We start from the raw sequence: 25,929 nt of genomic DNA, 5'->3' as shown, positions 1-25,929 counted from the left end.
ATGTAGTATCCAAAATCTTTGAAATCAAATTACTCAGATAGTAATGTTTTACCTACAGGCGTTAAAAATATATTTATAGAATTTTTAATCATGCTATTGATTTTTTGATCATGTTTAATTATAACTTATTTTTCTCTTGAAAGTATTTCAATTAGAACTTAATTTTTCTTTTATAAAATTTCGATTATATATATAATTCCCGTATATATATATATATATATATATATATATATATATATAATTACAACACTGTACTGAGTATGTAACATTCAGGTTCTAAACATTAGAACCAATTAAGGGACCAACAAAGGCATAGGTGGCAATAACATTATTGCCGAAGGTTCAAAAAATCATAAAATGATTCCAAGTTGCTTCAAGCTTGGTGTAAAGAACTGTATATGAATTAAAAATATATATTTAAAATAGAGAAGCACTATCATTTGTATATCAGTGCAAGATAACTATGTACGTGATTGATGGATCAAATTCATAAGTATTAACGCTACATTTATCGATATTGATATGTTATTAAATACTATTTAGTGTCTTATTAAGAAAATTGCTTTTTTCTCAACCTCCGCTATTTTCATAATCACTTACTTAGCTTAACGGGATTGTATAATTTTACGCAATCTTTAGTTAAGCAGGTAAACAAATTATATTTAACGTATGTTGGTGAAATCAGTGATTGGTTTTTAAACACTAACACAATACATATTTTGAAAATTATAATTTCTGTAAGACTTCTTCCGTTACAGAACGATTTTACAAGATTTCTTCATTATTGAACAAGTATTAAATGTCTAATATAATGTATTCGCACATTTTAAAAATATGTTTGTTATAATTACTTGATACGGTCACCATGATAACCAATTTAATTCATTCGTGTAAGTTTTATCAAAAATTTCATCTGAATTTGAGCGTTTCTAGCAATAGAATTAATTAAAATCTCAGTGATTTTTATGGTTATTTTATATCATACCAAAGAAGATATTTTGTGATATGCTATAGGCTTTGTAATGGCATAAACAAATACTGTCCTTATATTGTTTAACTTAATTTTGTTGAATTTAATCTCGTTTCGTAAGCTTATGAAAAAGACGAAGAAAATTGAAATTATCAGAATGTTAATAATAGAAGCTTTTTGAAGGTAAGGTTTTTTCCTATTATTAAACGTACATTTGTCTTATAAAATTACTTATGCGAAGCATAATTGATAATTTAATTCTGTACAATTTCTCGTTAAAGGCTGAAGCTTGAATCAAAATTTAAATTTCTCTGCCCAGAAGCTGAATTCCTGGTAACAATATCGAATGTGAAGTTTAACACTTAAAGAGAACCCCCTCTAAACTAGAATTTAATATTTAGGCAGTATACAATGAATTTGAATCTATGTTTATTGCAACTTTGATAACAGAGACAGTAAACTTTCCACCGGTAATTCTCGTTAAGCACAAGAATCTTCCTCGCGCCACACATCAACTGTTATAATAGTATCCAACTAACTAGTATATTAACACCTTGCATCATATTTATTTCCTGAAATTGTTATCAGATTCTTGTTAGACGAAGTACATTGACTCAACTACATATTCATTTGTTTTACGATCACCTCAATCACCGTACAAAATCAATACAAATAAGACATATATATCTTGCACTAAAATATCTTTTCTCAAGTATGTTTACATAAAGAACACTTTCGGAAAGTGTTGAACATCTTGTGTTGTTCAAATTTGCAACCACAGATTGAGGAGTTGTTTAGCATAAATATATGAGAAGCTACTAGTTTCAACCATATTTATATAATGTCTCTATCCAAAACGTATTGGCTAAAATTACCATATATCGGGGACACCATCGTCTAGTGGTTGGATTCATATCCGCGTGGTCTCGGGTTCGATACCTGGCCGGTGCTTCACAACTTTCGGCGTCCACCTAGCGTCGTGAGACAAATTGGGGAGTCGTGTGAAAACAAGATGAGACGGCCCCTACGTCTAGAAAGCTCCTGGTACGCCCACTAGGGACAGAGCATCGCCACTAGGCTGTTCGTAGTTCAGCCGGTCCCTAGCAGATGGCACTGGGACAGGTTTAGGCTTACAAGTGGGCCGTTATGCCAAGTGATTTGGTTTGGTTTTAGTATTTACTTCTGATTGTTCTTGAAAATAATTGTTCTTAAGGTCTCCAAACGTCTTAGAATTGATTATGTCAGAACGATAAGGAGATATCAGTTATCTTAACTGAAATTTCTGATACCTGATTTGAGTAACGCAGGGCACTGATGGAACAGTTTTCAAATTTACATATCTTAGAAAGCTGGGCAAAACCTCCACAATTAAAATTATGAAAACATCATATTAATGGCAGCTTGCTAAAATCAGTACAATTCAGATGAATTGCGTCACTATGCAAATGAATGTAGTTCCTTACAAATGTCTTATTCGAGAAAATACATTTACTTTCATATTGCAACAAATTATTATAATAATGTGTAGTAGGATGTATTTGTTCTATAATTGTGGCGATTGAAATAGATTTATTTGCACTTTAAAATAAGAAAAAAGACAGTGACTTAGCTTATTGCTGCAGTAAAATCATCAATTAAGTTTTATATTAACTATTCACCTACACTAATATCTTCTGATAAGGAATCAATATTTATGTTTGGCTTTTAATTATTAAAACTACCAGTGGTGTAGTCCTAAAACTTTCACACGAGATACGCTATTTTGTGAATATCTGTCATTGATATAAGAAACATTTATGATGATAGAGAAAGCATTTATTTAAAAATGAACAATCTAAACCGCACATATTAATAATTCCATTAAAATACACTCATCAGGCAAAATGTTATGACCATCCGATTTTTTGAACGAAATCATTGGGCTGACGTAAGAGCATGAGGCACAAGAGAGGCGCTCGCCAGACGATGATAGAGACCTCGGTCGATCAGTCTGCATGATGCTTGTGCGTAGAATAGGAAAGATCTGCGACATATCAGAGTTTGATTGTAGCCAGATTGTGATGATCAGGCGACTGGGAGGAAGCATCTCGTAAACAGTGCAATTTGTCGAATGTTCGTGAGATACCATATTAGTGTCTTCCAAAGGTAAGAAAAAGATGCTGAAAACCAGCATCAAACCACAAGACATGCTTTCGTTGTGCCAACCCTCATTAAAAATGTCGAACGTCGTTGAATATGGAGGCTGGTTCAACAAGATATGGCGCAAACTGTGGCACAATTAACAGCAGACTTTAGCAGTGGACAAAGCAGGAGTACGTTTGAGCACACAATTTACCATACATTCTTAGGTATTGGCTTCGCATCTGATATCCTACATGTTTATCAATGTTAACGGCACAGCACTGGCAATTGGACAACGCTGCATGGTCCGATGAACCACGATATTGTCTTCATCACATCATTCGTCGAGTCTAAATCCGTCCATTGTTTTTTCAGAAGAATAGCTGCTCGAGATGTGCCGAGCAGGACGACAATGGACCGGTAATGACTCTAATATTATTTAGAGAACCTTCACATGGTCATCCATGAACCCAACAGCGCGTGTGGAGGGCTCCTAGCTATCGGCAGGTCATTCCTGATCATGTACCCTCATTCATGTGGCCCATATTTTCAACTGGTAATGGCATCTTTCAGTAGAACAACACTCCTTGTCACAAAGTTAACGTTGTGCTGCAGTGGTTCGGAGAGGACAGTGGTGAATTTTAACTGCCGCAATATTCTCCCAAATGAACTTTCGGGATATCATTGAACGTCAGGTCTGATCTCATTGTTTTTCTCCGCGGAATTTACAGGAATTTAAAAACTTGTCTGTGCATATGCATCCAGCCACTTACCAAGACCTCATTGCTTCCATTCAAAACCACATTGCTGTTATCCTATGACCCAAAGGTGGACGTACCAAATAATAGGTAGATGCTTATAATATTTTGGCTGGTCAGTCTATAGAGGCTAATATACTCTTTTATAGTCTCAAAGCATTTTATGGTGTTTTCTTGATGATACTCGTTAGATAAATCATTCCGTTAATAATATAAATGGATTAAATATGCAGAAGGGACCAGCCCATTGCCAGAAGGAACAGAGAAAATCGCACTTGGCGTACCAGCAGGGATTAAGAAAGTTGTGGTGAGAATTAAGGTAGGAATACGAATATCACAGTGGAACAAAGCTTTCGTGTTGATATTCGCTGATCAAAACAATGCGAATTTGGACAGAGACAGAGCTAACGTATCGTTTCCCCTTTTTCTTTCTATTCCTCCGTTTTTCCCTCTTTAATGATAGCAGAGTAGACAGAAAAAAAACGAATCTTTTTGCATGATCGATATACTTAAACAGCTGGTAAGAATAGAACAGAAAAGAAAGTGATATAGTCACTTCATCACTGGAGTCATGATCTGATAAAATAAATATATATATATATATATATATATATATATATATATATATATATATATATATAAAGTTACTATACGTCTTGAAGCAGAAGATTCAATTAAGAAAACAAAAGAACCATTAATAATCATCTTTTGTCTGTCTCCCAAAGCTTTTCATAGATAGATTTATTGTATCTAATATCTTAAATCAATAAAACAATAATCTCAGATTTTTTAATTTTATATTTTTTGGTTTTGCTATTTTCTTTTCTACATTTACAAAGAGTGAACGAACCTATTTTATGTTTAAAAGGAATAAAATTACTATTAATTTTCTAGCGTTGTAACATCAATTATTTTGTCTTAATGACTCTAAAGTATTTCTTTTAGTATATGTAAATTTATTTTCTAATATTTCACTCAGAGTTACAATTCCTTGTATCTATTAGGAGATACCTTATATAAAAATATCTCAGATAGTTGTACATTATAATTGCGCACCAATTTCTCCAAGAAAGAGAAAGTCATAGAGAACAATTTTAAAACTATATTTAAAATTTAATAAATATGTGTATATCATACGTTTATTTAACACTGCACTCAAGTATTTTGTTTGGTAAGTGCAATTCTTTTGTCTACAAATTCACCTTCACATTTATGCATTTATTCATGCAGTAACTGAATTTTTGTCACCTTAAATATTATTTGTAATAAATTCCTGACTGATTCTATTTTAACCGAATACATACAGATTGTTTCGGGAATAAACCGACAAACTTTTAAAATGTGCTCACAATCTCGATACAAGAAAAAAAGTTTATATCTGAAATGAAATGAAATATTTGAGTTTTACGTCCCACAGTTATGCCGGTTAGGCTAAAGGAGACGGTGATGATGAGAAATGAGTGAAATGGTGGAATGAAGAAAGTGGGAGGAAACGGGAGAACCTCGAGAAAACCCACGAGCACGTTGTTTGTCCGCCACAAAGTCCACACGGCGTGAGTTGGGATCGAACCAGGGACCCCAAGCACCGGAGGTGAACGCTCTACCACTGAGCCACCGCGCCCCCCAAGTTTATATCTGAGTTTGGCCAAAACACCTAATTACAGAGATCGAGTCAATAGAAAGTAATTAGTAGAATTGGTTGTAGGGTAGCTACACTGAGTAAAACAACTGACGAAATTTGCATACGTATTTAGGACATCAATGTAAGAAAATAGTTTATATAGGAGTTTTGGTTGGAAATGCCTAGTTACGAAGATTAATTTAAGGTAATTAGCAGTGACTCAACAAGGTTAGTTGTCGCCCGGTTCAAGAACTCACCTTAGCACCTGCCCCCTTCCTGATCAACCAAACCAAAATGCTCCCCGACTACCCCTAATATTGGCGTCACACAGTAATTCTCCTATTCCATTTTATCTTAAAGTGGTAAAAATTGATTTCAAAATTACAGTACATAATTTAATTTTTAATACAACATAACACCAAACTAATCAGTATTTGATTGCCAAATAATCTGAGAGTAGCATGCTTGTGACCTATTCTTATAGTTTTATCATAATAACTGCAAATCACAATGTTTTTGGAATTATATCGGGATGTCCATATATGTAGAATGAATCAACAGTCTGTTGCTTTAGAATATAGTATTTAATTATCACAAACGGTCAAGCTGTTGTCTCGAGTATTATACTCAGACATTTTGCAAATCTCTTAAATCGATGCAAGTTAAATGAAAAGATAAAAACCTGGAAATTAAAATGTAACTTCGCGGGCTCTTTTGGCTGCAAAGGTTTTTACAATGTCCTCAAAGGATAGTTTTGAAGCTAACTTATGCTCTGTGGATATGATCCTAAAGTTGGTGAGTCGTTGCTGTCCTGCTAAGTTTCTGAAGTAATTTTTGATTGTCTTTAATTTGCTAAAACTCCTTGCCTTGCCTTAAGTGAAAATAAATATTTGCCCAGTTTTGCCTCGCCCAAGCCAACGCCTAAGGCACAAGCCTCCTTTGTCCCTCCTTAGTTACGTTACTGGTAATTAGTGGAATTGGTTGTAGAGTGATTACCTTAAATTGGCCTCATTTCGGTAATCAGGCGTTTTCGACCAAACTCGCAGATAAAATTATTATCCTGTATGAAATCTTGAATACGTATGAGAAATTTTATTCATTGTAACCATCCTACGACCAATTCCACTCAATTACTTTAAATTCGCTCCATTTCCGGAATTAGGCGTTTCCGACCAATTTCATAAAGTTTTTTCGTGTGTTGAGGACCTAAATACATATGCGAAGTTTATCAGTTTACTCCCGGAAAACCCTGTATATTAAATATGGTTACTAGCTTAGATATCATACAACATATATAAGATATAACATACTTTATTCTTCTGCTTCTTTGTGTCAGTTTATTACAAAACCTAAAATCAAAGTGAATTTTAATATACTGTTTTACCTATGGCTATTATCATTATTAAGTTACTTTTTTTTTCTTTAAGGGAATTAGTTCACAAAGTGCTGACAGTTATAAATAGCTTCTGTGTATGAGTGCTCGATAAAATGCAAAAATGAATTAACTATCGTCACGATGTTAATTAATAATACTATAAAACTGCACATAAATCTATATAAGTATATATATTTAGTATATTAGAACATACAATTAAGAATATTTATATGTTTGAATACAGTACATAAATAATTGATATCTTATAATGGAACCTAAGTGATAAAATAGCTATTTAAAAGACACAACTATTTATTTTAAGATTTCCCCGCATATTTATGAAAGTACAAATAACTTTACAAGATTTTAATATTTTATTATAAGATATTTCTACAATCATATTTGTGCACCAAATAATTTTTAAATTAATAATTTGGAAAAACAATTTATAATCTAGACAAATTAAAAGATTTACAAATGAAAAATTCGTGAGATCCATATTACATTTTCCGATAGAGATGCTATTTCCAATAATATAACGATAAATGGCTTAATTAGGATTTAAAAAAAAAAAAAAAAAAAAAAGTATAACGTGCACAAATTCCAGACCAGCAAAAACAACCTCTCTATGTTTACAAATATCTGTTGTACAATCCTTCGATATATCAAAATATTTCTTCTCCTTTATTTACAGGCCCTCTTATACCTGTCAATTACGTGGCCACAAGCAGATACTTCCCTATTCAAGTTCAAATTTCAGGTGACAATTTGATGCATTAATATGTGTGTTTAAAAAAAATACAGCACTCTCGTACACCCAAGTTATTTTCTGTGGCACTTCTATTATGCCATAGCATAAAAAAAAAGACTTCCTGAAAGTTCTTTGTGTACGATGTATAGTTTTTTTTTCTGTGTGTTTTCATTTCTTGATGTTGTATAAAGTGTGTTCTCTTAATTTAACCTGATTTTTTTTAATTATTATTGAGACATCTGTGAATATTCTTACTACATGCTTTCCCACCCTGTAGTAAGTGTAAAAGTATGTAGTTTTACATGTATATAGAAAAAAGAATGCGCTCATAAATAGCATTGATGCAGAACACAAATCAATTTAAGACATCTTCGTACGTTTTACTTCATATAAGTGTACCATTTCAAAGAAAATCTCGTTATATATATATATAATATTAATATCGTATTATATATATATATATATATATATAATATTAATATAAGGTTTAGAAATATCCAACCACCTTGCGAATTGTATAAATTCTGTGGACGTGTAATTGAGAATTATCACTAGCTAGTTAAAAAAAAAAAGTTATAAGAAATTCAATAATGGCTTTATTGAAGGGAAAGTTTCATTTGCGAATCATGGTAATCTTTTTCTTTCCTTCAACATACACTAATCTCCGTTATGTCAACACAAGTAAAGAGCATACGTATTATTGTTATAACGTTTCAATTAGAAGACACTGGGGAGTGACTACAGCTTACTACAAAATAAATATCGGCATCTAATTGTACGTAATCGTCTCTATTGGTACTGATACCAGTATGCCGACTACTTTCTTTAAAATATCATTTATTTCGATGTCTAATTCTCAATGTCATGCCAATTACCATATCAACTATATTGACTACTCCATGCCTCCCACATTAGAGATTGGCTTCACAGTCATTTCTTTACATTTCACCTCATATAATCATATAATCTAAAGCAGTACGGACTTCTCAATGTTGGCCAGCATTCATCACGAAGCATCATTATAAAGAAATATACTATGATACGAAACTGATATCTGGTCATGCGTGTCTATTAAACTTGAAATCTTACAACAATGTAATAGTTTAAATACTTGCATACTTGCTATCTTGTAAATAAATATTTTTAGTTTAAACATCTCTATCTTTCAGATATTGTGATGCTTTGTAAACTTTGCACTGTCAAGGTTTAATGTATTAAGAACTCACTACTGATTCGCACACACGCAAAAAAAAAGTACACATGTACATGAATTTAAGTATCTTTGTAATAATAACTGTTGTAGGGAGACTGTAATTTCTCTAAAACAAATCAACGTTCAAATTGAAAGCAAGTTCCATTACAAATAAATAAATATCACATCATTTGTCATATATCCTTCTTAGACGCGTCTATATTCATTATTTATACTAGAATTAAAAGCGACTTGAACCGATAGAAGAGCTTTTTTAATTGCTCACATAACAATGGACTCCCTACCTCCAAACAAATCGTAACTACTCCGCTATATAAATGAGGCGTAGTAAATACATCTTAACCTTTAATATTTCAGACAAATTTCTCCCGAGTGAACGTTAATATATATATGCATTTCGGCTCATTTTTTCTTCGATATCCACAGGTATTTAAAATTTCAACTTTTTTTTTTTATTGTTCTAAAATGTGTTCCTCACTGTATTATAAAATTCTAATAGAATTTCTTTTCATCATTTTTGTACTGAGTTTAATAAAATTAGAGAAAACAAGAAGACAATTTATAGCGTAATTGTTATTTTTTTAAAAAACCGTTCCTCTGACACTTTATTTACTTGCTCTGCTAAGGATATTATTTAATTTATCTTGGACCATGTTAGTTCTTAACGCTGTTGTCAATAGATGGTCACACTCATTCAGAGAAAAGTTACATACAAAGAAAAAGTCCAAGTTTGCTTAATCATCTTCATATTCTTGATTTTGGCATTCTGTGGATCAAAGTATATACGAAGCTTCTGCAACGACTTTTTTCAATCTGCATTCTTCATCCTGGATTTTTTTTAACGTTTTATTCCTCTTTTTCTACATCCTTTTGTACTTTATCTTGTCATCTGTTTCTTAGTTTTCATCCTGATCGCTTTCCTGTGATTTTCACGTTTAGAAACTTCTTAGATAAAATAGTTTTTTTTTATGCTGTTTCACATATTTTGCTACTCGTTCTCAAGCTCTATTAAATTGAGTATATTGCCAATTATTTCATTTGTTATGTAATTTACTTGTTTTCCCGAAAATGCTTGCGAATCAATGTTTATTACTTAGATTCTGCTCCATTACTATCATCCATGTTTCTGCAACGTAAGTTATTATGGGTAAGGAATACATATTATGAAGTAGCATTTTAGCTTTTTAGGTATGCTTTGATCCTTTATCAGTCATTTCACTCTTTGGTGCAATCTTCCGCCTTGCTGTAGCCTCTTAGTAATTTTCATCATGTAACCATCTATTGTCATATTTTTGAGCCAGGTACTTGAAACTTTATTATTTTTGAATAGCTCGTTCCTTTGTATTTAAATAATCAAAATAAACAATCAGTGATCACCCTTCACTCCTGAATATATTTTTTGCCGAACAAGTCTGATATATTTGTCGTTCCCCGAGTGTGAAGGACATATCCGGGTGTGTACTGAATATAGATAAATAACTATTTTCACTATGCGTGGAAGCTTGTAGCCTGGAAGCGTACACTACAATGCAATTTGAAATTTCAATTATTTCCACTGTATTGTTGTAATTAATCATGTGAAGAACTTATTGAAGAGTATGAATTAGGATGGTTATAATCCTGATAATGTTTACTTGATTAAAGCAACCAAAAAATTGATGCAATGACATTATCTACACAGGAATACAAAGAAGGTTAGATATTTCTACATATATTACAATGTGTTCCTTACGTTCTACAAGTAATTAAATTAAATCGTTGTTCACTTGCTCATTAGCAACAATGACACCAGAATCATGCTGCATTTGCACCATTTTAGAATGCAGAATTCAAATTCAGCTTTCAGAAACTTCGGAAATATATTTGTAACATGTTTCAATGATCTGTGTCCACACAAACTCTACATTTTATAAACGTTGCAGTGGTTCAAAAATATTAAATAGTTTGTCGAACATATTAAATTGGATCGTCGCAGGGTTATATAAAACATTATTGTTCTTACACTAATCACTACGGGTCAATAAATGTATCTTGTTTTGAAGATATTATAATGTTATAATATTTGGCATACAAAAGGTTATTTCTGGTTGATTCATTTAAAAGGCGACAAGATTTTAGGAAACATCTTTGTACAATAACATAATACTACTTCTACTGGTTGCAAAAAAATAAGATAACACAGTGTTGAATATTTCAGTTATAATACTTCTAAGAAACATTACAAATATGTTTCTAAAATGCATTCAAATCATCAAGGCTGTTAACAATATTCCGCTGTAAAACAGTACAAATCTACAAATCTGTTAAGGCCCTTTTGAACAGGAATGAACTAAACTTTTTTCTTTGTAACAATAAAAAATCTTTGTATATTTGTTTTTATTTGCTTGATTAATTTCTTCGAAATCAATGTCCTTCAGTTCTTGTAATTTAGAGACTCATTATTTTCGATAAGGTAAATACATACGATATTGAATTAACAAAGAAAGTGATTTTTGGGGTTTCACACAATGGCAAAATTATTGTAGTCAACCTTTTTTTAAAGCTCCTTCTTTCTGATTCTCAACAGAATAAAAAATCCGAAATATCATTTCTATAATAAGCTAAATTTACCACAAATTTTACGAACGTAATTAAAGATATTTTAAAAAGTTAAATATTTTTTAGGGTGGTCTTCTTTAACAGGTGATACATGTATGCAATAAGAAGCGATATATGTATGCAAAATATCTTTATTGTTTATAGAGTTCAAATTTAATCCGTTTACCGCATAGCAATATTACAATGCTATGCTGTATATTACATCAACAAACCAAGAAACGAAACTGAAACGGGAACAGTAACAATACAGTAACTTAATGTACATATGTACGCAATATAGAATGTAATTTCACAAATGTTTGCTCAAAGCAAGTTAAGTGTTATTTTTCAATCAAAATCTCACAAGAGCACTTCGTAAATGGTGAAACTATTATGCACATCACACACTTTTCAACCAACTATAAGATCTTTATTTATATAATTATTCATATAAATTGATAAACTAATAGTTGTTTTATCATAGATAAAGTCTAGTGTTAAGATGTTCAATATTAGTATTCAGTGTACTAGAACTTTCCTATAAGTTCACTCCAACGTTATAAATAGTTTTAAACAACAACATTATTATGTTGAAAAATACAGTAATTGAATGCTAATATTGGCAAAATTTAATTTTACTGATAGTGATTCTTATCTAATTATTTTAAAAGAGTGAGTAATATTGTAGCGATTTTACAAAAAAAAAAAAAAAAAAAAATCCTCTGTCTGTTCAAATACTTTGGTTATCAGCAACGTTTTCATAAAGTAGAACAAAATTATTATCGCACTATATATAGAAGTTATTTCAATACTTCACACATAGAACAATAATATTTTAAATAGTTACACACTGAACTTCTGTGGTAGTACAATTCATGAGGAGCTACTTAACTGGATGATCAGGGAGTGCATGTTTAATTGGCATGTTAAACACATCGATTTCTAACGCCATGAATTCCGATCTTTTAAGACCAGAGTCGGTTACGTCAAGTAGTTCCAGAATTTCATAGTAAGAAATGTTTCAAAATAGATTATATACAATAGTTGCTTCAGGCGGATTTCATTCAACAAATGAATTGTAATGTTTTTATTTTCAAAATGGAAGCTCTAGATTCAAACTCTGCCTTTCAGAATTTTGCGATAAAATTTTGTTGAATAAAGCTTTAACTATAATGAATATTATTTTTCTACTTTATTTAGTACACAGACTAGGAACTCCATGAACAACCTCAACAGGAAAATTAGTGATGTTTTGTGTATGAATATTAATTTCAAACAAATTCTTAGTATATCCGCCACAATAATACTCACTTTACATTAAAAGTAGTATTAGAATGAATAGAAATAAGGTTAGTGTATAATATAGGTAAAGTAGAAGTAATGTAAGGACCTTGTGAAATGAATTAAGAAGAATGGAAATTATATCTAAAGACATTTTTCCATTTAGGTTGTTCCATCTCAGGTCCCGAAGGCTGCAATCTCTTCATCTATCATTTACCTCAGGAGTTCGGAGATGCAGAATTGATGCAGATGTTCCTTCCGTTTGGAAACGTCATCAGCTCTAAAGTCTTCATTGACCGGGCAACCAACCAGAGCAAATGCTTTGGTAAGGCCATTTGATTTGTCTTGTGTAAAGGTATTTCTTTGTTTTGTGAACACACAATATGCAAAGTTCGTTTGCGTCACGTAAATAACAGGTAATAGTCAGAAATATGGTATATTTTTGTGCTATGTAACAAAAATTTCTTTGTAATTTTCATATGAATTATGTATTATTAATTCAATACTATGTTTTAGGTTTACAAGCATATCGACAGTGAAAGCATGTGAGGTTTCTTCTTTTTTTAGATTTGGATCACTGGTCAGTAATATATTTATATATATAAAATTCCTGCATTTTTCCTACTTTTAGCTCTGGAAATTAAGATCTTAGCTTGTCAAACAATTTGAAAGATGACATTACTAAGATTCGGAAATTTATTCAATTAGCAAAAGAGTTTAACTATTTATATTCACTTTGAGGGGAGAACGTAGGCTTGAAAATAAGATCCTGAAGCGAATATTCGAACCCAAGAAGGACGAGAATGAGGTATGACAGAAACTTCATAACAAGGAACTGCATAATTTATATCGCTTACCTAACTTTGTTAGGATCATAAAGTCTAGGAAACTCAGGAGGGCAGGTCATATAGTCAGAATGGAAGAAAGTAGAACCGCTTTCAAAATTTTAACTGTAAAGGTAATCGGAAAAAGACCATTAGGAAGATCTAGGCGCTTTTGAGAAGACAATACTAAGATGAATCTAACAGAAATAGAAATGTTAAATAAATCCAGTTGGCTAAGAACAGAAGTCAGTGGATCTTTTTGTGAATGCAGCATTGAACTTCGGGTTCCATAGCCATAGAGTTAGATAGATATTCATCTTTCCTTATTTAATTATAACTTTTATTTGAAGCTGATAATGCAAAAAGTTTTCATATCATTTAAAATTAAAGTGAGAAATAAAGAAAATGAAATGAAAGAATTAAATGTAGTTAGAGTTGAATACTGTCTATATTTGAACACTATTTTAAAACTTTGTCCCATCTAAAGATTTGATTCAAAACGGGATTTCATATCTCCCGTATGAAAAAAATGGCAGCAAAATGTTATTTAAAGGTACTGTGTATTCTTAGAACAAATGGCAGTGGCGTTTCTAATTCGGTTAGATATAAACGAATAATCTTCTGTAATAGATTAATATTCAGAAGATCTTTTTCGAAGATGATCATGTCTAAAACTTTCTACTTTGTACAGTAGAACTGACAAAAATCAGTAAATCAAGGTAACATTTCTTAATAAATGGCGTATGGTAGATTTTATTTTGAAGGCAGTTTATTTGAAACATATATGAATGTGAGAAGATGCTACAATTATATATTTTAAAGCAAGTGTTGATGCATTTTTCTGTTATCCTATATCAATATTTATTTTCGAAATTAAAATAAGGTACATTGAATATTTTAAAATAATATTTAAAAAATACTGTATTTCCACATTATTGCTTTCAAACAAAAAACAGAAGAAGATATGGGCAAACAAATCACTTTAGATAAAACACATTATTGGTTATACGTAATATATAACTTCCTCCATATGGACTCTGTTAAATTATCAATATTTTTCTGACCAGAGTATGTACTTCTTTATTAAAAATTAAAATATTTCGTAACAGTTTCCATAACGTAACGTTATCTTCCTCAGACGTTAATATATATGTTCATATTAATGTAGGTAATAGAGATATCATAATATTAAATCATTACATGCATAAAATAATTTAATATTATGATATCTCTATTACCTACATTAATATGGACATATATATTAACGTCTGAGGAAGATATCGTTACGTTATGGAAACTGTTACGAAATATTTTAATATTTAATAAAGTACACACTCTGGCCAGAAAAATATTAATTATTCGCGTAATATATATATATATATATATATATATATATATATATATATATATATATATATATATATATATATATATATATATATATATATATATATATATATATATATATTTAAATTATCCGATCATTTTGCTGGCTTACTCGAGCAGATTTTCCGGGACCGAGGTGGCTCAATGGTAGAGCGTTTACCGCTGATGTGGGATCCCTGGTTCGATCTCAGCTCGCGCCAAGTAAGCTTTGTGGTGGACAAACACCGTGTGCGTGGAATTTTCAAGGTTTTCCCGTTTTCTCTCATTTTCTTCATTCCATCATTTCATTCACTTCTCATCATCACCGTCTCCCTTAGCCTCAGTGTATAATACTGGGACGTTGAACTAAATATTTGTATTTCATTTTTTCAAGCACATTTTTCAGAAGTTTGTTATAAACTATTTGCTTTGATCTAAATTATGAATGTGTACATTTCCAGCAATATCTTATTGTTAGGAATGCATCTTATTATTTTATTGTTAATATTAAAACAATATAAAGTCACATTATTGAATATTGTTTTTAATCTTTTTTATATGTTAACATGTGTAGCTACATACGATTTAAAACAAAACTTTTCTTCTTACTGAAGCTGCTCTTCTGCATTCTTATTTTCAAGACTATCACTAAGATTCTTTCTTTAAAACCGTTTGTGCAGTAAATTCTATTTCGTAAAAGAAAAGATCATTCCCAGTGTTTATTGCATATTCTGCTATAGTTGATTTGTATGTCGAATTTAATTACCTTATTTTAGTCTCCTAAAATGCTCGTTTAACTTCTTTTCAGTTTGTTTTATCTGACCTATGTTGCACTTACTACACTCACAATACACTGTATACACTTCTGTAGTTTTCAACTCTACTTTTTCTTTCTTTCTTTGACAGATAATCTTTGTTTTATTATGCAAGGTAAATTGTTTCGCATTTAAATTATTTTCAACAACCTGCTTCTCTTACATGCAGGAACTTTATGTAGATCTTCAATTTCCTATTAGCTGAACCTACGCTCTCTACACAGCACATCATTCACATATGAGCATGAATCTCCTTTCATTCCTCACAACATTTGTACATATCCCTTTACAGACACAAGTGAAAGACATCTTGATAAAAATCGGCAAGGGGTACCATAAAGGGGAAATTTTTTCGATTACTTTTTTCAATATCTCTCACCATTTGCAAGATTTGAGCCTACTTTCGGTTGGAGTTTCTAATTCATGTATGATCAGTGTTTTCTTTCTTCTTACATAAAGTATGTAATAAGCAAATACATTACCTACACAATTAATTATAATGTCAATGTTATATGGTGTTCATTGGGCAACACACTCCAAACAATAAAGATTCATCTTAGACTAGAGAAATCGTTATCCTTCGTTTTTCATTATCATTCGAGCATGATACAAACGCCGGAGAGATATACTAACCCCATATACAAATGTATGGTGTTGAAATGTATAACTGGTCGGATACGATGCTTTACTTTTCAAAATTTCAACAAATGTAATAAAGAAATAACGGCCATTTTCTTAAAAAATATTCAATTAGAACTGAACAATCTACCCGAAATTTGCAATCGATCAGTGAAAACGGCATCTTTCTAAAGCTTGTGGTTTCCAAGGTCTCATTGTCAAAATAATTGACCACAAACATATAACCGTTCACAAACATATGAACTTTTCTTGACCACAAACACATAAACCTAGTATTTTAAATATAGATAAATTAAATGTGTCGCTATCTTTTCTGCCTAAGAATCAGCGTGAAAAGCATCTCTACTCTAGTTTATTTGCTAGGTAATGGCAAGGATCTGTACATAAATGTAAGTTTGTGTAAATTGCTTTCCTAAGAACTACTTAAGCTAATGTGCTATATCTTGATTCTAAATCAACACGTCCATCCTTCTCAAGTTCTTTAAGCAACTGGCAATAACAGGTGATAAGAGGTGAATCTACGGAACTTGGTTTATTCGAAAAATAAATCCTTCATATAAAAAATAAATGTATGTTAAAAAAAAGTACTTATCTGCTGGAAAACAACTTTCGAAATATACCTAAAATTTCTTGCATAAAAACTTTTATGAGTGATATCGTATTAGAATCAACAAACAAACCCTATGGGTTGCACCAATATCTTGTAATGTTTCAACAAATTCATGTGAGTTCTGCATATGTTACCTACATATGCATTGCGTTATCTACATAAGTTGTAAGAAGAACCAGTAAGTATTTCGCAAGCTCATGTTCCTTCCATGTCCACCTTAGACTTCGATGACAAAGTAAAATCTCTCCTCTTATGAGGCTACTGGAACTGTCTTCTTTTCAGAGTTGCAGAATCGGAAAACTATATGATGAGACCCCTTGTTACACCTATTTTTCGCACTAATACTCTCTTCGTCAACAATGAATACCAAACAATTACACCACGATAATTGATTTATTACTCAAATCAAGTCAAATCAGAACTCAAATCAAAACGAGTACGTGCATTAAGTTCATGCAGAATCTCTTATATCTGTCCAAAAGATAAATGTATATGTTTAGAATATAACATTATCCTTCACGCTAGAGCACTCTTCGTTGAAAAGACTGAAGCTATGGCAATGCGGCTGGATGACATATAATAACAATCAATATCTGTCAATCTTCAGGTAAATTATCACATAAATAACTAATTGGCATGCAATATAATAAATTCAGCTCTATATCGCCGATATTTCATAAATTATCTCGTTACTATAAGAGATATCAGTTTCCATTTATCATACAGCATTACTTTATTTCGCAGATACGAAAACTTTCTGGGTAAAAAAGTAACGAAAGATTAAGTAAAAGTAACAGTCATATTTATTGACACATATTTCCCTAAATCAAATACAATACGAAGGCATTTATTATAAGTTAATACAGTTACTTCTAAGATGGATTCAATTTTTAACATGATACGCATAATCGTTCATTTCGCGCAATATAACATAGGTAATTCTATTTACAATTTGATTGAAGGTAACAAGAGATTTGTGATCTAGACATTGCGATTCCGGTTAACAACATATATTATTGTCTGCTAAATATTTTTCCTTTTATTTATTTTATAATAATAAAATAATAAATTACTTAGTTATCATTCGGTTTGCGAACTTTTTTTTTTCGAACACCCACAAAGGGTAATACTAACTACATTTGCTGCTAGTAAAGCTTATGTCGATCGTATCACTAAAATTATCTTACGCAGAAAGTGTTTTTATACAATAAATTGAGATCTCAGTTTGTAGTCTATAGTGTAAACACAATGACATAGACGAACAGAACAAATTGATTCCATACGAAGTTTGCCAACACTAAATATTGAAAAAATACAGAGTTACTGTTGCACTGGATGAGTTGTTTGTAAACCACATATAAAATAAATTCACATCAAAAATAAAGTTGTCAAAAATTTTAAATGTTTCCATGTAATAATAATAATAATAATAATAATAATAATAATAATAATAATAATAATTATTATTATTATTATTATTATTATTATTTTTATTATTATTATTATAGTAACATATTGAGAACTTAGTCATCCAAGCACCACGATGAGAGCGAGTCTCTGCTCTAAATACTCTTCCCAAACGTTATACGCACAGACTAGAATACATACAGACGAGCAACTTCATATATGCGCTATTGAAATCAGTTTGGATCGTCTACACAGCGAAAGAACCAATCAACGCTCTCGGTGGGCGGGATCAGTGTCGTCGTGTGTGGATGGCGCTGCCATCGGTCTTGGAACGTGACGTCATGGGTTGTCATAGTAACCGGCGGATTGTTTCCATCTGCTTCGCATCTCAGTGTTATATGAAGTGCCAAGTGTTATAAGTGAAGATCAGATAAGCTAATGTTCACTTTTTCTTGTATTGTCTTTAGACTAGACGTTTCATTCCAGCTTTTTTATATTAATAGATTTTTCTTTCTTTTAAAGAGTTCAGTTTGAAAATATCTAAGTTCCGCGAAGTATGTCAACAGAAAAAGCTGTTGCCAAATGCAACTAAAGGGGCGAAAATCTAGTCTGTGGTTACTTTCGAAATTTCCACGTAGGTGACGTCAGATCGATTTGTTAGTTACGTCGTCGCATGTTAGAGGCGCTATTGTCGTCAAGTTTCCAGTTTCTCGCTGAGTTTTCGGTCTGTATATTATCTGTCTGTGGTTATATGTACTTTCCGTTCAAATGTACATTATATTATATCTTATGTCAGCAATCATAGAAAAGAAAGATATTCGTCATACAAAGAAAGAGAGTACATTGGAGATGATACGACATATCACTGCATAATAGGTACAGATAATGAATAGAATAGTACAAAAATATCATATAAAGTAACAAACAAATAATTTGGTACTTACCCATAAAATGAATAGGTACAAATATATATTAGATTCCCACAGGGAATAATATCAAAATGAATAAATGAAACCGTACAGATAGAGAACAACACAAGCACAGAATTAATAACAAAACGTAATTGAAAAACAGACAGAGAAGCACTATTAAACACGCAAACAGAGGATAATGTAAACAAATGAAGATCTAGCCGCATGCAATATTGTAATGAATATTGTAACGTTCAAGACGGAATTATTGGTACCAAATTGACTTGTTCTGAAAGGAATATATGTCTTATGTATTTTATGAAGCCATAAGTTCGTGTTGGCATCTTATATGTAGGTAGTGTTTAATTTTAAACTTCATCAGGAATGTAGGCTATTTAATTAACTCTTATTTTGCCTAAAATCAAGAAAGCTTTTAAGATATTACTGTATATAAAGCTTCTTAGCTTCTTTAGATAATCTCCTCTCTCTTTGAAAGGAAATTTTATCTTCGAATATACTCGATGAATTCCTCTCTGCTTCCTTGCGTGTTCAATCCTTCCGGTACTGCAGAATATCGTGCACAATGTGACGAGTGCTTCCGAACGACATTCCCAATTCTGCCATCAGATGCCGTAACGTGATCCTCCTGTTGTCCTAAATCAACTCTTCCACTCGAGCTATATTTAAGTCTGTTGATGCCGTGCTGGGTCGGCTACTGCGCTCCTCGTCGGTGACGTTTTCCTCTATCAGCCACAAACTTTCGACACCATTCTGCGACATACTGACCAGACATTACAGTCTCTCCGTAAACCCCTACCAGCTGCCGGTGAATTTCAGCCGCGGTTACATGTTTCGCCCGTAGAAATAGAATAACTTGAGCTAATTTCTACGCGAGACCAGTTTTCCGTTTGTGTTTACTTACAGCTAGTACCGTAGGTGGCGGGTGGATGAAATTCTGCACAGTTGCCAACTCCATGTATTAAAATTACCGTACACTCCTCATTCCTCTATAACTCCAGAAATATCGGCCTCGTAACCTTAGTTTCTGATCCTCCCTCGTACATCAATATTGATATTTAGGATTTATTACAAATATTGAAATTTAGTTCAGATTACCTCCTAACTACTCTGTGGACCTCGGCTTGCTCTAGAACACGCTTCGATTCTTTCTGATCTTGGGTCTTCCTTCTCCATGGCTAGATTCCTTTCTTTCTCAAATCATTCTGAACGTCATCAAATCACCGTAATTTTGGTCCTTCTTTGTTCCTAGTGAAGTAAATTTTCTCTTTCGTTACTTTTTTCGACACTTTAGTATCTTCTATTCGAATCATTTTCCAAACAGATAAGTCTTTTTGCCTGTATAACTCTCAGTCAGTGCTCATTTTTTTTTTCATCTAGCGCTAGTTCTGAAAACGAGGCAAAATAATAATATAAACCCAATTTAATACATAATTCTACATAAACTGTCGCCAGCCTCGTATCCCGCCATGGAAACTTGGTGCAAGGGATTTTTCGAGCCTTGAATCTCACTAACTATATTTTTCTTTTCCAAAGTTTCGCTAATTTTGTTATTATTACTTATTCTTTTATTAGTCCGTGTACTCTTCTAATTACATTATTTCCCTCAACCTTTTCTAGTTTTTCTTTATCGTCCTTCCATTATTGTACACTTATCCTTTGTAAGTTGTTGATTCTCAAAATACACTTTATTTTATTTTTTTACATGGATTTTCTCTGAAACGTTATTCCTGCTGTTTATGACTATTTCTAAATATCTGTATTTCTTAACCGTTTCAAAGACCAGGTTTTCAGTATTCATTTTCTCTTTTTTGTTTCGTCTTTTATTAGTTACTAATATTATATTAGTTTTTGTGTTATCCATATAATCCTAGCTAGTTCACTTCTAGTTTCAAATCAATATATACTTCTTTTCAGTCCATCCTGTTCTTGCTCTAATGATTACATCATCTACGTAAGAGAATATTTGGTGTAACTTTTATTTATTTTGCTTCTTTTATCTCTTTTCTTAACTGCACCCTGTAATACTGTATTAAGTAATATAACTGACAAACCTTTCCCTTGTTTTACTTCACTACCTGAAATTTTTCTTGTTTCATTTTTTGTTTCTTATTTTAGTATATTTCTTTTAATGTCATTGTGAGTCTTATCAGTCTTCAAGAGATTTCTATTTCATGCGCAATTTTTATAAATTTTCCTCTAATCATGCCTTCCAATGCACTTCGGTAATCTATTCCATATCCACAAAGTTTCTTAATTATCTGACTAATCGTAAATGTCTGGTCTATTGTATCTCTTCCCAGCCGAAAGCGACATTTTTATTCGATTTATCTTGTTTAATATATTTGCAAATGTATTAATATGTTGTAATGTTATAGTTGCTAATATTTGATATTGTACTTAGTAATTACGATACTTCTATACAATTTTTACAATCAGATATATAAATAAATAAATAAATAAATCTTTTTTTAGTTATTGGACATCCTTAGCCAATCTTTCAGGGTTTTAAAGATTGTTTCTACTTTCTATAATTGTATTATTATATTCAATTCAGGCTCTACATTGTTGATCATTTCAATTATTATATCATTCTGTTCCGGAGATAAATTTTACTTTTTATTTTCTTTATTGTTTTTGGATCAAAAGATCCAATATATTTCAATTTTATTTTTTTGTACGCCTTATATCCGGAGAATTACATATATTGTAGCCTATCCAAACTATCAGTTAACTCAGTATGATGTGCTTATTCTGCAGAAAATACGAAAACTTGATTTAGGGGCCGTTCAAAAATTTTGTGACCCCTGATCTTATTGGCCCTAAAGATTCAATATATTTCAACAAAAATTTTCTTGTAGGACAACTACATACAGTGTACTCAAACTCAATCTATCAGTGAACTCAGTATAATGTGTTTATTCCGTATAAAATACGAAAACTCAGTTTAGGGGCCGTTCAAAAATTTTGTAGGCCGTGATCCACAAACTAATTATTGGCCAAGATCGCAATCTTTTGATCCAGTTTTGGTTTTAGTAATTCCTTGTTTTTACTACCTTTTTTTTTTATTATTTTGGACTACTTCCATTTCGCTAATATTACCCTACATTTACTTTTGTTCTCCTTCCACTTGATACTTGCTCTGTCTTTTTCTTATATATTCTATTGTTAACTGAACCTGAAAATGTTGTGTCCATCTCTATAATATTGTTTTCTTGTCTCCAGTTATTTTACCATTTTTGTTTTCATATTCTATTTTCTTTATTTCATATTCTTTATTTATTGTTTTTATTCCTGCATATAATTTGCTTATTTCGTTCTGCTCACTTAATATTCTTATTTTCTGCATTTGCTTTTCCAACATCTCTCTCTTCTTTTCTTTCTACATAGTTCATTATCTTCTCTTCTTAATTCTTGATATCCCTTCCGCTCTCGTTTTCTACCATTAAACCAGTCACGTCTTCTCGTTCCTATTTCTTTTCCCATTATTTCTTCCACATTTTCTATAATTACTTCTTCTATTTCTGAGTATTTATCATCTGTTGTAATTTATTCTATCTGTAGTTATTTTAATAGTTGCATTTTTTTATATTTATCATTTCTTTATATTTTCTACTTGTTTCTTCATTTTTAATTCTTTCTGCTCTTTAATTGAATGTTATTACAAGATCTTCAGTCAAATGTTTGTTAGGTATGATGTCACACAGAAATACATACTAAAGTTCTTTTCGGTACTCGTAAATTAGGAAGTGAAGGACACCTTACTAACGAACTTCATACTTAGCCCCTCCTTTTATTCTACAGGATGCCCAAGCAGAGAATTTTACGCGTCATATATTTGTACGTAAAGCTACCATATATAGTAATCCTTGCATTTCTTGTCTCTTGTTGCTGATTGAAAGAATTATCCCTATATATTTTCTATATGACTAGTCACAACTCACTAGCTTTCCTTTCTTCTGTGCTTAATCCTACTCTATGTCATCACCTGCAATCAGGAGCTAGTAACGTGATGTTACTAAATTTGTACTAACAATTTATTTTAAAGTTGTTAACAGTTGCTTCAGAATAGATGCTCTTCCATAACTTATTGTGGCGCAGAATTTTATTCCCATGGCCTCCATATTTCGAGCAAGTTCTTACAAATGAATGGAAAACAAGATGGCAACGTTGCACTGTTAATTACTGCATTCCAAACAAAAACTAAAGGAAATGATGTGTGGAAGCAAATGCGTTTATTTTCATCTTCTTCTTTAATCAGATAACAAGATTTCATATGTAAGCTAATTATACAGATAGAGATAAGAGCGACAATGTGTAGCACGGCAACTATACGTTTTTATGTAGCAGCTAGTTTTTCCAACATACACCGACGAAGAAGTGAGTAGTGTCTTGAAACGGTTCACTTATTTTGTGTCCTTTGTTTATTTTTTAGGTATGAGAATTATTATTTACTGTTAATCATATAAGTCTCACTTAACACATCACCTATTCCTTTCCGTTGAACTAATGGCTGGCGCTTGTTCCTTTGATGCACATGGTCCCTGGTTCGATTCCTTGTGGGAGATCACAAAAATTCAAGTTCGCATCATTCTTTCATTATTCATCCCTCTTTAGCCTCAAGTATATATTCACAAGATGTTAAACTAAAAATTCCATTTCTTTTTTAACACATTACCCAATACCTTTGCTTAAAAATCTTACTGTATAAGTAAAAAATATTATGAAAATTCTTACAGAAAGTTATAAGATCACAATTTGATGTTACGTTAGTAGAACTTATAAAGAAAAATTTAAGTATTAGACTTCTGAGTGAAAAAAGTACTTATTAATGTCTTTTATGGTCTGAGTGGTGTGATTATTTTTCTGCAAATGTTTTAATAGATTCGAAGAGCGATTATTGTACTATCATCCTAATGATGCCTGTAGTTTAAGTTAGAAAAAAATGGAAGATAATTGCATATTTTATATTCAGGAGGATCACATGCATCCGTATGATCAACACCTGATCGCGTCATAAGTTGGCAGTTGCAGATATTAGTTGTTATTAAAAGCTATTTTCAGAGATCCCCCCAATACACTGTTTCAATATGAATCAAATCTTTCTGACACTCTGTCCCTGGTTCGATCCCAGCTCGCGCCGTGTGGAATTTGTGGTAGACAAACACCGTGCTCGTGGGTTTTCTCGGGGTTCTCCCGTTTCCTCCCACTTTCTTCATTCTACTATTTCACTTATTTCTCATCACCACCGTCTCCTTTAGCCTAACCGGTATAACCGTGAGACGTAAAACTTAAAGATTTCATTTCATTTTTTCCTTCTGTCACACTATATTTTCATAATGCTGAAATTACGTACATAATTTGTTTATAGTAATGGAACACTAATGTTGGTCATATACTAGTGCTGAGGGTCAGTGTTATTAAAAGTGAAAACCAGAATTACTAAAATTGAGATACACCGTATCTATTAGAGGTGGGCACATAAACAGGTTTCTGAGTTTTGAAAAAAACGAAACCCGTTTATGAAAATTTTCCAAAACTAAGATGTTTGAAAACCGGTTTCGGTTTCAATCAAAAACCAATTTGATTTTCTATCAAAATCGGGTACCAAAATGCCAGGTTTTTTTCATAAACGGGTTTCCGGTTTTTATAAAAGCCGGTTGTGCCCATCCCTAATATCTATATGGTCCTCTTCTATTCTTATAAAGCAGTTATTCCCAATCTTGGGTGCGTCTCCTGAGTTTGATCACCAACCTAACATTCAGAACCTCTATACTATTTTCTTGAAAATGGATTTAGGAAGCTACAGACGTATGTTTTCATCCACTTAACATATTTCTTGTATGTACCTGCTTTTACGAAATACCGTGCTTTTGCTTTGTCCACTTAATTTTGAACTGTAGCACATAATATTTACTAGTAATCGAAAAAGAATTTTTTTTTAATAAATGCAACATAAAACATAACTTATATTATTGGTGATCGCCAAAGAACCTTGTTGAGGGTCTCTACCTACTTACCTTTGCTTTTCTTCTTATCCGGACCATTACCAGACTGTCTTCTTTCAATACATGATCACACGATCCAACCCTGTTGCAGAATTACACGGAAAAAAATATATATAGAATATTGATTTCATTCCATGTTCATAGTAGATCCCGTTTCTTCGCGTTAAGAACATAAAGCAATAATCATGTATCAAGTCAAAAGATGGATTTCATTTTTAATACATTCCATCTACTAATATCGTCAAGCTCCCCAGTTGATCCAACCTTTCAGTTCATATCGTCGCATGACAACCAGAAGAACGTAACTCCAAAAATTCTGTTTTCGTTTTCTTCATGTTTGGACATAATTTTGAAAGCCCTACTTGGTGTAAATGGAACGTAACGCCATCTCTTCTCCTTGTCAATCATCTGTTGTAATGTAGCTCAATTGCCATCTTATTAAAAACACATCTTTCTAAGAAAATAATATTTTTGTCCTCTCGCCTGTAAACCTACGAAAATGGAGTTACGTTCATCTGGTTCTCATCGACGATATATCAGTATGCAGAGCGTAATGTTGAAATGGGAGTACGAAAACAATTAGAAGAAACTGGAAAAGGTATGAAATATGTATTCAGTTATCCATCGAGAAAATTTAAGGATTACATGGGACTCTTGTATCCCCG

The 25,929-nt window shown here is 31.9% G+C and overlaps 1 protein-coding gene across 12 annotated transcripts in view; it reads left to right on the top strand.

The window, feature by feature from the left end:
• Positions 1-25,929, top strand: part of bru3 (CUGBP Elav-like family member bruno 3) — a 969,861-nt gene that overhangs the window by 922,588 nt on the left and 21,344 nt on the right. For all 12 annotated transcript variants that reach the window (XR_014130428.1, XM_081749210.1, XM_081749206.1 and 9 more), the window contains one exon: positions 12,834-12,992. Coding sequence is in view for 11 of the 12 variants with exons in the window: in XM_081749210.1 (XP_081605336.1) it covers positions 12,834-12,992 (159 nt within the window). In the remaining variant the exon portion in view is untranslated. The remainder of the gene's footprint in view (positions 1-12,833; positions 12,993-25,929) is intronic.

Source organism: Thermobia domestica, chromosome 2 (genome assembly GCF_964235325.1).
Source record: "Thermobia domestica chromosome 2, izTheDome1.hap1.1, whole genome shotgun sequence".
Classification (NCBI taxonomy): domain Eukaryota; kingdom Metazoa; phylum Arthropoda; class Insecta; order Zygentoma; family Lepismatidae; genus Thermobia; species Thermobia domestica.
This window is presented reverse-complemented; position numbering and strand designations above follow the sequence as displayed.